The sequence below is a fragment of the Patiria miniata genome, unplaced genomic scaffold, assembly GCF_015706575.1.
Source record: "Patiria miniata isolate m_02_andy unplaced genomic scaffold, ASM1570657v1 HiC_scaffold_2, whole genome shotgun sequence".
NCBI lineage: Eukaryota > Metazoa > Echinodermata > Asteroidea > Valvatida > Asterinidae > Patiria > Patiria miniata.
The window spans coordinates 16,869,934-16,886,428 of record NW_024037058.1 but is presented as its reverse complement, the minus strand read 5'-3'; the positions used below and the strand labels follow the sequence as shown (position 1 = coordinate 16,886,428).

The following is a 16,495-nucleotide window of genomic DNA, read 5'->3' as shown; positions in this document are numbered from 1 at the left end:
TTAGTGTTTTTACCCCTGGATAGTTGCAGAGCATGTTGAGTCTTCTCCATTCTCCCTCTGTCTTACAATCATCATCCTGTAAGATCCGACCTTCTTCTTTCCATTCTGTGAGAGGAAAAAAAAAAGACCCAATAAAGTGCAGAGCTGGTATTAATTTGAGCTAATCCAACAACAAGCAATATTATCATTTCTGAGATTGTGGCTTGGATTTTTCAAAGTTAAAAATCCAAAATTTGGAAACAGAAGTAATTCTTACCCAGGTCTAATTCCTCCCTGGGCGGTCTGTGGCTGTAAGGCGTCGTCTTGTACAGCGCATCTAAGATCTTCTCCTTGACCTGGGAGATGGTGTCAAAGTCCAGGACCTTGACCTGGACTGGCCCTGCATCCTTGCTCAGGCCGATGGCGTTGATGGTCTGAAAGGACAGGATGGAGGAATAGTTCAGAGAGGATCGATGTGGCAATCTCTCACTTGAAGGTAAAAGGTGCAAATTCATCCTGGGATCGACAAAATTCAGTACTTTTTTTTTAATAAACATGAATCAAAACTGCTGCAACCTGCTTACTGATTGCACTGACCTGAAATCTACAAATAAAAAAAAATTATTAAGAGGATCTGAAAAGTTGATCTTAAGACCTTCGTATCAATGTAGACCGGGCAAGTGATAATTCATTGTGGGAGATCAGGTCTCACAACTGTAATAGCATGTGTGTTTGAAGCAACTCTTTTTGATCAGAATCACTCCGCATCACCCCCTTCTGATCACGGAGATGCGATGCCCAATTGTTAAGAAATGTGGTACGCTAGTAGACATTCATGCTTAGTACATACAGTGTGCAAACTTTTAGCTCACTGTTTTCTTGTACACTGTCAAGGAAAACAAAAACAAGATTTCTTGGCATCTAGTGTTGAAGATTTGTGAGGTGTTCTGGCAAGATGAGACAGAGGTCGAAAAGAGAGTTTGTGGGTATCAGGAAAGAGAATAGAAATCTCTTTACAAAACCGTTTGTTGCACCTCAATTGGACAATCTGTTGACAAGTTATTGCTGTATAAAGATTGCATTTATCAACATGTCAAAAAAAGTAAAATACTGAGAAAAAGGGCCTTTAAAAAAGGAAAAATTGCGGGTAACACCATGTGGAAAGAAATTCTTCTTGGAAGAAGTGTGGTTCTGAAAAGAACCGGTTGGTTGAGTGTATAACTCAACGTTTCGGACAGTGTGCTCTGTCCGTTCTCAGGAGGTTGAGACAGAGGACAGACAGAGCACACTGTACGAAACGTCGAGTTCTACACTCAACCAACCGGTTCTTTTCAGAACCACACTTCTTCCAAGAAGAGATTTCTTACCACATGGTGTTACCCGCAATTTTTCCAATTTAAAGTTTCAAGTTTTGTACTCGTGACAATGAAAGATGCTAATTGATTATCCTTAAAAACGTTTTTATTTTACTACGGCTTTTAACACGTGTCCGACTTCTCTACACGGATCGAGAGCTCTCGACCCTACTCCCGAGCAGGGTTAGTTTCGACACGGATCGAACGCTCAACACAGTTCAGTGCCATGTTAAAATGTTGAAGTATGAAAAGGCCAGTCTAGTTTACACGCGTCGGACCTGTGTATAACACAAAGAGATTTTTTGTAGCGTGAGGCGGCCTTATAGGCACAGCATAAAACCAAAATCATCCCGCAATGATGTCGGAAAGCAAATAGTGGCTGGACTCCATCTCCCCTTCTGCCTTTTAAGGGTAAAGACGTCTTAGAGGTATTGTAAACAACCCAGCTTACCATGACAGTGTAGTTGATCTGCTGTCTGATGACCTTGACCTCACTCAGTCCGTAGCGGGCTTCCCCGGTGATCGCGTCCACCGGTCCCTTCTCCATCTGCTGCTTGATACCGTAGAACAGCTTGAAGAGCGGCTCGCCGGCCTTCTCACGGATGAAGTTGTAGAGGAGGAAGGACAGCCAGTTGCTGACCATCTTCTCAGCGACTGACTCATTCCTGAGAGCGAACAAAATGTTCAAATAAGAAATTAGCTGACTGCAGATGTAAAGACAATAGAACAATCAATTAAGCCACGCCTACTTCGCTTGTGGACGACATCTGTGCCTCTCGAGCATGTCCGACGTTTTTGAATGCACGTCTGAAAGTAATCATGGCTGTGATTGGTCAAGACATCAAGGGGGGGGGGTGGCTTTATGATCCATCTATTGGTCTAACATAGTCTGCTTTCTTTGACTAACTGGGAGAAGACAAAGCCAGTTATCGGTCATCCAACGAATCTCATCTCAGTAAGACAAACCACAAATGTTAAGTGGCTTGAAAGTTAACTCTCGCATCCTGACAGAATTGGCTTTTGAAAGAAATTGACAGTTAGAGGACTTAATCTTTCAAACAAACATTGCTGGCTCCAGCTATCAACACAACTCTTATTATCTGCAAAGAAATTGTGCAGGCATACAATATAAGCGATTCACAATACAGTTTGACATAAAGTGTTTGCCTTGAAGAGGCCACTTTCCAAAATGACAGTCGACATCCTTCATACACTATCCTGCAATTCATCATCCACTCCGCTTTGTAGGTACACAAAACACAAACGCATTTGGAAGTCTCTCAAATAGCTTCATCATTGTTCCAGGGTGTGCATTAACGAGTAGTACGGGAACCGGGTACCCGATTTTAACAAAAAACAAGAACCTGGGTGCCCGTTCAAAAAAACCAAATCCAAAACTTCAGATCTCGGAAGTTGCCGTTCAGATTGTGCATAAAGGTCCGCACGATAGTACTACCCCATCGGTGCATCGATACAGCAAGATGCAAGTGTGTAATGTACAGTGAGCATAGCTTTACAGTGTAAACTGCAACTTTCGCGAATGTCATAAAATAAAATAAAATTGTTTTTTTTTTTCTCTCAGACCGAATTGAAATTGATCAATTTCTCTTCACAGATTTCTTGAGGATTTTAAATGTCAAAACTGTGAGTACATAAGAGTCTAAAATTCCATTATCAGGATCATAGAATAAAGACCTAATCACAAGTGTATAAGAGAACATGCTGGAGTGGATACAAATTTGTTAAAGGAAGAAAATTATCAAAAAAGGAGAAGGTTGTGACAGGTGTTGATATTCCACAATAAAAAAAAAATTAAGGTGACAAAGGCCAAAAAAAAAAAGTCTCCGGTTTCTGGTCTCCGCGCGCATTGCCGTAGCAATGCGCATCGGCAAAATTAAAAAGTTTTTTTTTTTCAATGTAAGATAATTTCACAAAACCGCCAAACTCGCTGGTTTGACTGGAATCCTGCTGCTGCTCAATTTTACCACGTTTTTAGATGGGGTTACGATCGAGTATAAGCTTTATGTGGCCTCTCCAGGCTCCCATATATTTGCACTAAATTTAGTCGGGCACCATTTGCAGACGGTGTTGTAATTTTGTAATTGTGCGTCTGGAAGCCAGACTGAGGGAGCGATGGTCGTGTATCTGGAACCTGTAAACGCTTTTTAATTACTGCAATATGTAAGGGAGCAGGCTAATGACCAGCCTGGCAGCACATTCACGATTGTCGATGTCGCTGTATGGTTTGACGTTACCGTTTTCTCTGATTTTTGTCTGGACTATCCAAATTTCCCAAAGAATGTTCGTGTCGGTTGAGATCGTAGGTGGGTGCAGAATTGTAAAGTTTTTATGGCCTAACTGAGGTCACCTCAAGCTTCACCCTGAAGAATATTTGTGAGAGTTTCAAGAGGATCGAAGCGTCATCTGCAACACATGATCAGCCGACATTTGAAGAAAAAAAAGTAGGGGGAAAAAACAAAAAAAAAAAACAAAAAAAAAGCCCGCGTCGCCGCACCACTCTTGGGGCAAGCTCCATACCAGAGACCGAAGGCTTTTGGGGGGGGGGGGGGGGTCTAACTGATACAGAGGAAAAAAGTCCAGATTAAAGTTTAATTAACAGGTTCTTGAAAACCAAATATAGTTGAAAACAAAAGAAAGACGGCCTCATAGACTTTGTGTTTGCCATCAAAGAGGCATTTCAGCAATGCAATAAAATATGGTCAAGATTGAAAAAGTATAACTTATAAGAACAATATGTTTTTATAAACGTATATTTACGTTTATTTACGTATAAACATTTCAACTGGTATCACTTGTTTAATCATAAAAATCAGCGAGTTTGCTCAAAGTTGCTGTCCCCAAGTTATTTTCGAGTTTCACCCCAAACAATAAATTTTGTTTTTAAATTGTCATTATTTTAGCAACACAAGAGTTATTCACTTTTGAGTAAAACCTCAAAACTCAAAAATCCTCCCTGATTGAATTTTACTTTACAACGTTTGAATTATTAGCGGACTATAATTCAGCAGTACCTCTTGTGCACTATTGGCGCAAAAACAACCCAAAATTAGATGGTATTTTCAGAGCATTGAAAACATACAAATCAGAAAAAAAGGGTAGCTTTTTCCTGTATAAAATAAAACATACAAATTGGAAATTTGTTGGAAGAAACAAAATGAATATATTGAAGAGCATGGGTAGGACAACTCTAGCAGAAAATTAAAATTATAAAAAGTGTACTTTTTGTTTATTAAGTTTTATTTATTTATTTTTTATTTTAACTGGTTAGCCCATTCAGTGGATACCACTGGTCTCCCAAGGGGCCCAGTAAAGAGAAGACAATGCAAGGAAATTACAGTTTTAGATGTGGGAGGAAAACCCCCGAAGAACATTCTCAGGAAAACCCAGGGAATCAGGCAGGAACTGAAAACCCAATCCACACATTGGCCCAGGCGGGATTCAAACCCGGGTCACAGCGGTGGAAGACGAGGAAAGTACAGCTACGCCAACCTGACTCCACTTTCAAGAATACAAAGAGCAAGTTCTGTTTCAGGCACGTAATTGAGAAGTAATTTTTTTTTTTAAATAGGAAATTCCATGCTTTACAAGACTTTATACAGTGTTTTTCAATTTTTAATGCCGTGTGAATTGAAAAAAAAAAAAAAAACGAGGAAATCAGCTGATCCGAGGAAAAGTTGCATGCCTGAAGTTTATTTAACCCTTTAGGACCTGGACCTCATTGTATTACAAAATATTGAAAAATCAATAAAAGCACAGAGTGCTTAGGGCGCTACAGTGAGTAATAGGCAGGGCAAATTCAGGCGCTACAGTGACTTAAGTATTAAACATGTTTTTGTGACTAACCAAATTTTGCCGATTGAACCTAATACTTGTAAAGATGAGCACAGAGGTCTCCTTCCCCACCCCCCCCCCCACCCCCCAAAGAAAAAAATGTTTTGCTCCTTGTGCCAGATCCCAAACATTGAATTGGTGCTGGTGTCTCTAATTATTTCAAAATAATTTTGGCTTTTTTTTAGTTAATGCTGACACAGCTCATTAGCATGGAAATTTATGTTAGTTGAGCTGCATGCGCTCAAACCGAATGGCATATTTTTGGACTTTTGTTATTTTGTCAGATACTCACCATGGATAAGCAACACTTCCACTCAATTCCTCTCCTTGAGTCATTGTAGTCATATGCTTGTAGTTTCTACTAACCCTTTCATTATCACTGCAGATATTGCAATATATCTCTTATAAATATGCTTCAGAACGTTTTTAAGATACATGAAATGTACATTTCATTTAAACACGTCATCGTATCCTGTATTTTGAGAAAGGACAAACAAACAAACAAGAAGGAAGAGGCAGGACAAACAAGCAGACAATGAGGTGGAACAAACAAACCGACAAGAGGACCACAAACAAGGAAAATGCACAAACAAGGAAAATGCACAAACATAAGGAGGAAAAACAAACAAACAGCCCAACAAACAGTCAACAAGGTGTAACAAACAAACAGATGAGGAAAAACAAATAACAACCAGAAAACAAGGAGAAAGGAAAACAAACAATGAGAAAAGACAAAACAAACAGACAACAAGTAATAAAGAAAACAAAGACAATGAGGAAAGACAAACAAACACACAAGGAGAAAGGAAAACAAACAGACAATGAGGAAAGACAAACAAACTGACAAGGAGAAAGGAAAACACACAGACAATGAGGAATGACAAACAAACACACAGAAAACATGGAGAAAGGAAAAACAAACATATAATGAAGGGCAAACAAACAAACAAACAAGGAGAGCACAACACATTAAAACAGACACAAAAATGGAGACAGCATAAAAAGACAATAAGACACCACAAACAAACAATCAACACAACAGCACAAACAAACCAACCAAGCACCCAGAACCCGCAAGATTACCCACCTCCTCATGAGTAGCCGAGCCCTGTCCTTCTCAACGTGTTTCTCAATCAGATCCTTGAGCAGGACTTTGAGGATGGACGTGGAGTAGTCCATCTTGCCCTGCAGGGCCACCATGATCAGGGAAGCCACGTTGCTCTTGTCCTTCTGGGTGAATCCCTTCTGGGCCTCCAGGCTGCGGATGAAGGTCAGCAGGAACTGCTTGTTGCTGACCAGCTGCTCAAACATCACCAGGCCCTGCTCGACTTGGTTCTTGCTGGCACCTGCAAGCTGTCAGGGCGAGAGAAAAACCACACTCAGCATCTGAAACAACTATTGTGCAAAACTCAAGTAAACCGATTAGAAGTGTCTTCGAAGACTTTTCAACGGTTAAGTGTTTTGTCCCAATTTGAGAGTTTTAGGCCTCTTGCGTGACCGAAGAAATTGAAAGTGAAATCGTTTCTGCTAAAATTACCTTAAGCTTTCAAATGAGACATTAAAACCTTGGGCTTTTTTTCTCCAGTCTTGACTATATTTGCGCCCCTAGAATCATTAAAAATGTTCAAATCCCATAGAATAAAAATACTCTAACTGTTCACACCATCATTCAACACCATTTTGACAAGCCTGCAGCAGAGAATGAACCCATACTGTACCAGAGTCTCTCGAGTCAAAGACTTGAAAAAAAAGGCCACATCCGAATGACTTGGCTATGGACAGCTGTAACACACATGTCTATAGAAAGTGACTTCAGTCACTCCCATAGGCGCGTGTGCAATTACAAGCCGGAGCCAAGTCATTGTGAACGTGGCCTGTGTGCCAGGTGGTGCTCTGGGAATTGTTACACTTTACCAGACAGGGTGTTGGGGGGGGGGGCAGAAAACCTTGTTTGTAGGAGTGTTCCAGAGGGACACTGGAACTGACAATGAAAGCAAGCTGGCACTCCTGCATGGAAGACTATGAGAGGAGTGGCCAATCCATTGCAAAGCCCCGACCGTGGTCATCTCGAGTACAAGTAGTAAAAGTAGCTACCCAATGTTTGCCAGACCTCTTGTTCTTGTGAGTCAGTATTAAATGAACAAAAGATGTGCCCAATATTTGGACCCTGTGAGCTGTACAGTACTTACTGCCAGCTCCTTGAGCACACAGTGGTTGGGTTGGTCAGGGAAGAGAGTCCTGATGCAGTACTTGTGGTACTCCCTGTAAGGTATGGCCTCTAGATCGCCTGTCAAGATGGTCATGTCTGTCTGCAACTCGGCAAATGCTGGAGGTGGGGAAAAGACACAATGACATCAACTGAACAACAAAAACAAATTTGTTCATAACTGTAGTACCCACTGCTGCATCAGAGTCAAACCAGCCAGCCGACCCCCAGCCAGCCGACCCCCAGCCAGCCGACCCCCAGCCAGCCGACCCCCAGCCAGCCGACCCCCAGCCAGCCGACCCCCAGCCAGCCGACCCCCAACCAGCCGACCCTCAACCAGCTCAGAGTGTTAAGACCTTTGCACTAGCAAGCGGGAGGCCATGCTGCAGTCTTTCAAGCCTAAATTGGCTTGCGATGGACTCCGTGCCCAAGTACCCCCCTCACTCAGTTAAGGATCGGAACACACTGCAGCTGTACACCTGGTCCTTATGTGAAGACGGGCGGGTGTGTGCACATTCAAAATAGACTTTTCTGAGCACACTTCACACTAGGCTTGGGAGATTCCAAAATTGTGGGAATTGATTGCAATTCCGTACGGGATTCGCGATTCCGTTCAGGGTCAAGTCCACTTTTATCCATCAAAAAGGCCGTGAGGGAAAGACCTCTAAAATATCAGTAATGAACGACAATACAGAATCACTACAACGTCCCATTCCACTCTGAGCCACTCAATATTTGTGTACTATTGACGGAGGGAGTCCATTTGACTTACTTTCTTTGCACTCCTGTGCCACCTGTAGTTCCAGCTGGTCCCGCTGCGCCTCCATCTGCCTGACGATGGTGTCGTTGGCAAAGGCCTTGCGATAGGAGATACACAAGATGAAGACGATGATGACAATGATGAAGAAGATGCCTACACCGATCAGGATGAAGACTAGGAAGTCCTCACCCACATACTCCAGCTGGCCGATGGTGAAGTTAAGGTTACCATGGTAAACCTATATACAAAAAAGAAAGAAAAGAATTCATAAAATAAAACATTACTGGAAACTGACAACATTCATTTGTGTTCGCCATAAAACAACTGTTAGAATAAGGAATTGGTTCCAAATCCTCTAGAGCACCATAACGGACAGAATTAGGAATTGGTTCCAAATCCTCCAGAGCACCATAACAGACAGAATTAGGAATTGGTTTCAAATCCTCTAGAACACCATAATGGCAGGTTGTCGAAGAATTAGTGACCACGGGTTGAAATCACAGCAGTGACAATGAAGTTGCTGTGGAGTTATTCATAAGATAAAATTTGCATTGGGCTAATGTAAAATCAATATTGGGTTTTTGCCCTTCACCGACGCATTTCATAAACACCGTTTACTCAGTGTTGTCCCAAGTGATAGTGAGTTAGTGGCTGCGGTACTCGCTGCTATATCAGATTCCAAACCAGCCCAGCCGACCCCGGCAAGCTCGGTGGTCGAGTGGTAAGACATCTGCACTAGTAAGCAGGAGGTCGTGGGTTCGAGTCCCATCCTAGTGAGCTAGTGAATTTTTTTCTCACAATCACTTGGGACAGCGCTGAGTATACATTGTTTCTAAAAAATAGTCGGTTAAGGGCAAAACCCAGTATTGATTTTACATCACCCCGACGCAAACTCCATCTCATGTATAACTCCACACGCAACTTCTTCGTCGCTGCTGTGATATCAACTTGAGGTCACTAATTCGTCATCGTAGCAGCTGGCGCGTTTTAATGGAACTATTGCCACAGGAAGTAGCCAAAAGGTATCGGTCTGGATACTTGTTTCTGTCCTCGGTTAAAAACACTTGCATGATGATTCTCACCATTGTGAAGAAAATTTGCCTCCCAAGACATGCTCTTGATGGTAAAAGAAGCAAGATTTACTTTTAGATGGGGGGGGGGGGGAGAACAAAGACTTACCACAACTTCAGGGAATTCGGTTCCCGTCTTGCTTTGCGGCTGTGTGGGCGGCGGGTAACACGTCAACCTATTGGTAATGAGAGTCACGTCCTTACAGACTGCGTCGCCTATTGTCACGTTGACGTCTCCCTCCATGTAGGTAATGAGGGTCAGGTTCTCACCCTGTGGGTTCAAGATGACAAAGATTCTATTATACCTCATGCATACTCGCATAGAAGTAGCTACCCGTCATATGCGTGCAGTATGCACCTCGTGTGCTAACTGCAACCTGGTGCTTGAGAACCACTGATATAAACGAGAATACGACGAAAATGAGATGTTGAGTAAAACCATGTGCGTGACCCACACCACAGAAGTGGCCTGAACATGGATTATTACATTGTTGAACAAAACATCGTCAGAATTTTGTCAATTTTTGATTTTTTTGTTAAGAAGTTTTTTTGAATTAAAAAGGTATCTTTGAATGGGTTTCAGATCGGGCCATTATCGGTGACCAGGCCCCTACCCGATTTTATATCAGACATTTAAAGGGAATATACAACATTTGCAAACATCAAAAAACAAAACTACCAAATACTTATGAAATACCTTACTGGATTGTTAGTGAATAACAGTCTGAAGCCTACTGCAAAATCATGGCACCTGATGGGCTGACATTTTCAAGAAAACTGGTCGGCCAATTAGTGTTGGAAAAACTTGGCTTTTTTCCAATACTGCCCCCAATTAAGATATTTAATCCTCATTTTGTTTGCAATCGATTACACACCTATGAGCGGGTACAAGCCAGCTAGACTGGTTCCCTGACCTCACAATTGCCCAATGTCTATAAATTGCTCCGTTTCATTTTGAGTGTGGTCAGGGAACCAGACTACAAGAACATGATTGTTTTTCTTGGTTGTTCCAGCATCTACAAACACAAAACTTAAAACAAGTCAGTGTAACAATATTTGCTATAAAATACTAACCACCTCCCAAATCCATCCATTTCTGAAAATTACAGCAAAAGCAAATGTTGTTATCGAAAAGTGCTCCATCTACCTATATATTCCCTCATTTCAACAAAGCTTTGTTAAAGGGGCACTAGGTCCTAAAATCCCTGAAAATTGTATGTTTTTATTGTTTACTGAGCCTATTTCAAACATCTGGTTGAAAGGAAACCAACCTAATGTCTTACCGTTCCCGAGAAAAGAAAAAAAAACCCCGCTTGTTTACATCAGACATGACGGAGTACGAATACGTTTTTCGTGTCGTTCTCAGTGTACGATATACACGTTGTGTGTCTCGGGAACAGCGGTGATCAATCACCAATGCAAAAAAAAATGGTTTCTTCAACGTCCGCAAGAGGCGAAAACTTTACGAATGAAATCACAACTAGCATCCAAACAGCTCGAATTTATGGGGTCGCAAAAGTGGACCCCGATATTCGTTCTTCACGCATAATACAGGGATAACACAAAAACGCCCAGTTTTGAAAGGATAGTTGTGTGGATGTTTATATCCTACTTTTAAATGTTTTTTTTTCCGATTAACATCCTCTCGTTCAAAGCGCATTTTGTAGCCCAATTGGGCTGTTCCAGGACCCAGTGTCCCTTTGAACTTGTTCAACGCTCACCTGAATTTCCAGGATGATTGTCTGCTGATCCAGCAACAACTTCTTGATGCCGTCCTCAAACTTGAAGTATTGGGGATTGGGCACAAACTCAAAGGGCTGGACCACGGTCACGTCCTTCAGGGTGGTGAAGTTCTGGACCCCGTCCAGGACAAAGCCGTACTTGGCCTTGGGCACGGCCTGGACCGCGTAGGGGCTGACGTCCGGGGAAGGGCAGGTCATGGAGGTCGGGGTCTGGATGTTGCAAGCCTGCAAAGTGAGAATTAAAGTAGCTGTTATTAGCGTGTGTAGTGATTCAATCTTGTACCCACGGCTGATGAGCAGTATGCTACCGCTAGCTGTTCTCTTGCCCTAGTAGGTACTGAATCATTTGCTACAAACTCAATCGTTGATAAACCTTGATCTTGATGTTTAAGCAATGTTAGTAAGGCCAAAAAAAAAAATATTCGGTCTCTGGTCAGACCAAAGTTCCGGAATTGACGCGGCCACGCGGCTTTTTTTTGGGGGGCTTTTTTTTTTCTTTCTTCAAGCTTGGATTGTACAGACAAGGTGGGGTACTATTTTGCTTTTTTGGTGTCCTCATGTACATTGGTGTCGTCCATAATTTGCCTTGGTGCTTTCGATTATTTGCCTTGGTGCAATTTCCCATTCCTTGGTGCTCTTTGGTAAAAAAAAAATTGAGGAGGTGCGGAAATAGAGGGCGCTGTTGGAGCTACCGCGGAACATTTTGGAGAAAAAAAAAGATCGACGCGCATGATTAAAATCGACGCGCGCGCTGACCTGAGACCGACTTATTTTTCTTTTTTGGCCTAATGCTCGGCATGGGTTAAGCCGCTAAAACTATCAATGCATCCAGAAAGTACAATTCAATTTATACTCTACACGCTCAAGCTGACCCTAAACATACCAATGTATCATGGCACATGAGGTATTGATAAAAAGAGCGTCCAACGAGCAGCCAGAAAATAAACCGCTTGCGTTTGTTCTGAGGGGCTGGGTACCTACCAAGGTGATGTTGGTCTCGTTGTTGATAGTGAACTGTATCTTGGGGTTCTGTATCACATTCAGATTGGTTCCCACCACCTTGATTTCTAGCCCACCACTGCAAAGGAGGAAACACAGAATACCGGTTAAAGGTACAATAGAACCACTTGCTTTTGTGCATTTTTTTTTTTTTAAGCTACAAAATTTTGCTCAAAATCTTAAACGTAATATACAGTATTTGCAAACATAAAATAAAACACTTGTGAAACAAAAAATTATTATGAAATACCTTAGGCCAAAAAAAATAAGTCTCCGGTTTCTGGTATAGAGCTTGTCCAAAAAGTGGTGCGGCGACGCAGCTTTTTTTTTTTTTTACCTGACTTTTTTGCTTCAAATGTCGGCTGATGACTGCAAATGGTGCCCGACTAAACTTTGTGCAAATATATGGGAGTCCAGAGAGGCCACATAAAGCTTATTCTCGATCATAACCCTATCTAAAAACACGTTAAAATTGTGCAGTAGCAGGATTCCAGTCAAACCATTGAATTTGGCGGTTTTGAGACATCATCTTTCATTGAAAAAAAAAACTTTTTCATTTTGCCGACGCGCATGGCTACGGCGACGCGCGCGAATACCAGAAACCGGAGACTTTTTTTTTTGGCCTTACTTGACTGTAGTGAATAATAGTCTCAAGCATCCTGTGAAATCATGGTGCCTGGTGTGCTGTCATTTTCACGACAAGTGGAATATTTGTATCAATTTCCAACTATGATCGGCCCCACCATCGTTGGCAATGGGGCCCATGGGTTTAAACAAAGATGACTTGCCTTTTGATGCTCTTGTAGCGATTCAGACTAGAGATAGCCGGATCTTGCTTGTACTGGAAATCCAGACTTGCGTCGCTCGGTTCACCATCAAATAGCATTTGTACTGGAAATGTGCCGATAGATCCACTGGGTGTCTTACACACCAACTCATTCAAAGATCGACTGAAAAAGGGGGGAAGAATGATCAAAGTTAGACATTTATTGATGTCATTAGTACCTTGACTTTAATCCCCTAGGCTCTTGCACTACAAACCATACCAAACCTAACAAACTTCAACAGCTACAGGTTCAGTATTTACTGGACAGAACCTGCCAAATTTCAACAGGCCTTGTGCTGGGATAACGAGATAAGTAAAGAGTTGTCCACCGTTTTGCACTGACTTACCTCAGGCAGCAACCAAAGCTGTTCTCTAGAGCTATTCCCTTAGTCTTTAACAATTAACAACATTGACACATGCTGACAATACACATAGCCTTAGTCCTGGAAGCCAGGTTCTAGACAAAGCCTCAATCTGCTAAAATCCAACATAATCCAAACTCATAGATATCAGGCATTTTTTCAGCCATCTACTCACATTTTTGTGAGTAGATGTGAACAGATGTGCTAAAATTTTATGCTGTAAATGCTTTTTAAGTTAGCGTTGGCATTTTACACTCTATGACAGTTCAAGTTGATTGCGCAAATTCATTAAATCCAAACATTTCTTTGTTTTTGTTCTTTTTTTTTGTGGTTTGTTTTTGTTTTTTTTTATGTCTAATTCAGCCTCTGCTATCAAATACTACCCACAATGGTATCTGATAAGTTACATTTTGTGTTGTAGTAGTTTGTGTTGTTTTGTTATTTAATGTCATCCTTCTAATGTCTTAATACATCCTTCCGCTATCCAAACTTTGCCCTCAATGTTTCACCTTATAAGTTGGCAGGCAGGGCCCCCTATGACAGTAATGACATCTGTGCCTGCATCCAGATGCTTGCCAGTGAGGGTGACGACGGTTCCTCCTGAAGCTGGGCCAAACGCTGGAGACATCGAGCTCAGCTCTGGCACCTTGACGAGGAAATTGGACAAAAAGAAACACATCCAAGAAACGATTCCATCAGGATGTTATCAAGTAGGTATGTTGCCAATTCCACACACAAACACACGCACAGACACACATGTTTACGTTACATACCAAGTGTGGATATTCCCTTGATTTCGTGTAGTTAAGAAAAACCAGTAAAAAAACAAATTTTTCTCAAACTGTGAAAACTCTTTCAACCCATTTATTTTTCTATGATCCCCTTTAGTGTTTCTCTTCATTTTGCCACAGATAAACCTAACCCCAAAATGCCCCTAAAACCTGTTTTCCAGAAGTGGGGATACACTGTGTGGACTTGCCCAAGTCCACACGACGTCTCCTCTACCTGGTTTATGTGGACCTCTTTTGTACGGAAGTCCACACAGTGAATGTAATGCCTAGCCGTCTGTATTTGCCTGTAAATCGGGGACCCACTATTGTCCCTCTTTTGTTTGTACTTAACCTTTTTAGGAAGAGCTCCCATATGTTTTGTACACTTCGCCAAATTGGGGACCTTCGGGAAGTGGGGACCCTATTGAATGCAGAAACAAACCCACATATACACACAGTCGTGAATATCTATACGCTTGAGGACAATGCTTTGTGTTTCCCTTTGTCCCTATAATATAACACTCTCCCGTAGACTGAGCACATAACCGTACGATCGAGGACCGTTTTCAACAAAAGACCCAAGGTCAAGGTCTCCAGGACTGAAAAGATCTTTTGTTCTCCCCTTGTGTGTCTATCCTCGATCGTAAACCCATACAAGAGCATACTAACACACAAAAAGAAAATGGAATGTTTTGGGTGATTGAGTGACGATTTAGAAAACTTCTTTAGCATGTAACTTGGCACAGGATCGTCATGATTTATAGATCTTTATTTCCGAAACTATGATGGTCGTAATGTCCTGAAACAAAATGAAACTAAGATGAACAAAAATAAAGAGGTTCCTGTTTTGTGTTGGAAGGGAAACCATTTTTCCCCCTGATTAAATTAAACGCATATATAGGATCATTTGCAGTTCATGTATTTCATTCGTTTCCTATAATAACACCACTCAAAATCCAAAGAAGAACGTTCAAGCATTTACCGATTGAAGTTTTGAGCTCAGTGGATATTACAGTTTTTGAGAAAACTGCATAAAAATGCATCTTTATTTTTCTCAACACAAAGCACATGTAGGTGCAACGATTTCACAGGATGTGTGATCCTATTATTTACTTACAATCAACTGGGAGATTTCATCGTATTTTGGCAGTTTATCACTTTTGAATTTTTGCAAATGATCCTATATCCCTTTAAGCCTTTTCCATGAAAGGGGGGAGCCTTTTCCATGGAAGGGGGGGGGGGTTTCACAAATTGTATTATCACACATATCAACTTTCATTTTTCCGTTATGAGATCTGATATTTTTAGATGTTAGCTAGTAATCCTTTATCCTTCAATATCCTCCACAATCCCCCACGGCCTAATTTCAAGGTTCTGCTAACCACGGAATTCCGCGCTTACGATCACCATTCTGTGCTAATTGAAAGTTGTGCGCTTAACCTGTAAGCACAGAATCCTAAGTTTGTGCGCTTAACCTGTAAGTTGCGCGCTTAACCTGTAAGCACAGAATCCTTAGTTTGTGCGCTTAACCTGTAAGTTGTGCGCTTAACCTGTAAGCACAGAATCCTTAGTTTGTGCGCTTAACCTGTAAGTTGTGCGCTTAACCTGTAAGCACAGAATCCTTAGTTTGTGCGCTTAACCTGTAAGTTGTGCGCTTAACCTGTAAGCACAGAATCCTTAGTTTGTGCGCTTAACCTGTAAGTTGTGCCCTTAACCTGTAAGCACAGAATCCTTAGTTTAGAGATGTACACATACACATAGGCCGAAATTCCTCGCTAACCCGTGAAATATGCTTACCAAAATTTCCTACTACAGTAAGCAGGGAGTTTTATGTTAATGTTAAAGGGAATATACAACATTTGCAAACATCGAAAAAATAAAACTACCAAGTTTTTACGAAATACCTTACTAGGATGTTGGTAAATGACAGTCTCAAGCATCTTGTAAAATTATGGCACCTGGTGTGAAGTCATTTTCAAGAAAATGGTATTTTTGTATACATTTCCAACGGTGGTCGGCCGACCAGCGTTGGAAAAACCTAACTATTTTTCAACTACTGCTCCAAATTAACCATTTTTTCAGTCAAAATTTTGTTTGCTATTGGTTACATGTTTCATGAACGGGTGCAGGCCAGCTAGACTGGTTCCCGTGCCTTACAATTTTCCATCATCTATAAATTGATCCATTTTATCTTTTGTGGAGTCAGGGAACCATACTATATTTGATCTATATCTACTAACCCCTCAAATAGTTCATTTCTGAAAATTACATCAAAAACCAATGATGTACATTCCCTTTAAGCACAGCCATGAAATTGGGCCCAGGTCTTTCTTGAAAGTTTTAAGCGATTAATCTAATTAGAAACCTACCCAGTATTACATGTACTTTACATGGGAATTGATGCCCCTCAAAAAGTTTTGGTGCAAAGAGTTTGCAACTTTGTTTTTGGATAGGGGATAAATTTGTAGAGATTTTGGGAAGTTTCTCGCAGAAAATGCCTAGGGAATTAAGGCTAATGTCTGAACGTCCCCTTGCAGTACTTGAGCAGAAATAAGAGTATCCTGTTTTTGAGAA

General features: G+C 41.4%; 1 protein-coding gene across 2 annotated transcripts in view; it reads right to left on the bottom strand.

Annotated features, from left to right (window-relative positions):
* The window catches only part of LOC119726697 (plexin-A2-like), a 92,869-nt gene that overhangs the window by 10,555 nt on the left and 65,819 nt on the right, over positions 1-16,495 (bottom strand). For both annotated transcript variants that reach the window (XR_005270852.1, XM_038198496.1), the window contains exons 15-25: positions 13,661-13,797; positions 12,752-12,913; positions 11,946-12,042; positions 10,944-11,189; positions 9,332-9,493; positions 8,165-8,390; positions 7,376-7,512; positions 6,274-6,539; positions 1,786-1,999; positions 257-413; positions 14-105 (exon numbers count right to left, since the gene is read on the bottom strand). Coding sequence is in view for 1 of the 2 variants with exons in the window: in XM_038198496.1 (XP_038054424.1) it covers positions 14-105; positions 257-413; positions 1,786-1,999; positions 6,274-6,539; positions 7,376-7,512; positions 8,165-8,390; positions 9,332-9,493; positions 10,944-11,189; positions 11,946-12,042; positions 12,752-12,913; positions 13,661-13,797 (1,896 nt within the window). In the remaining variant the exon portion in view is untranslated. The remainder of the gene's footprint in view (positions 1-13; positions 106-256; positions 414-1,785; positions 2,000-6,273; positions 6,540-7,375; positions 7,513-8,164; positions 8,391-9,331; positions 9,494-10,943; positions 11,190-11,945; positions 12,043-12,751; positions 12,914-13,660; positions 13,798-16,495) is intronic.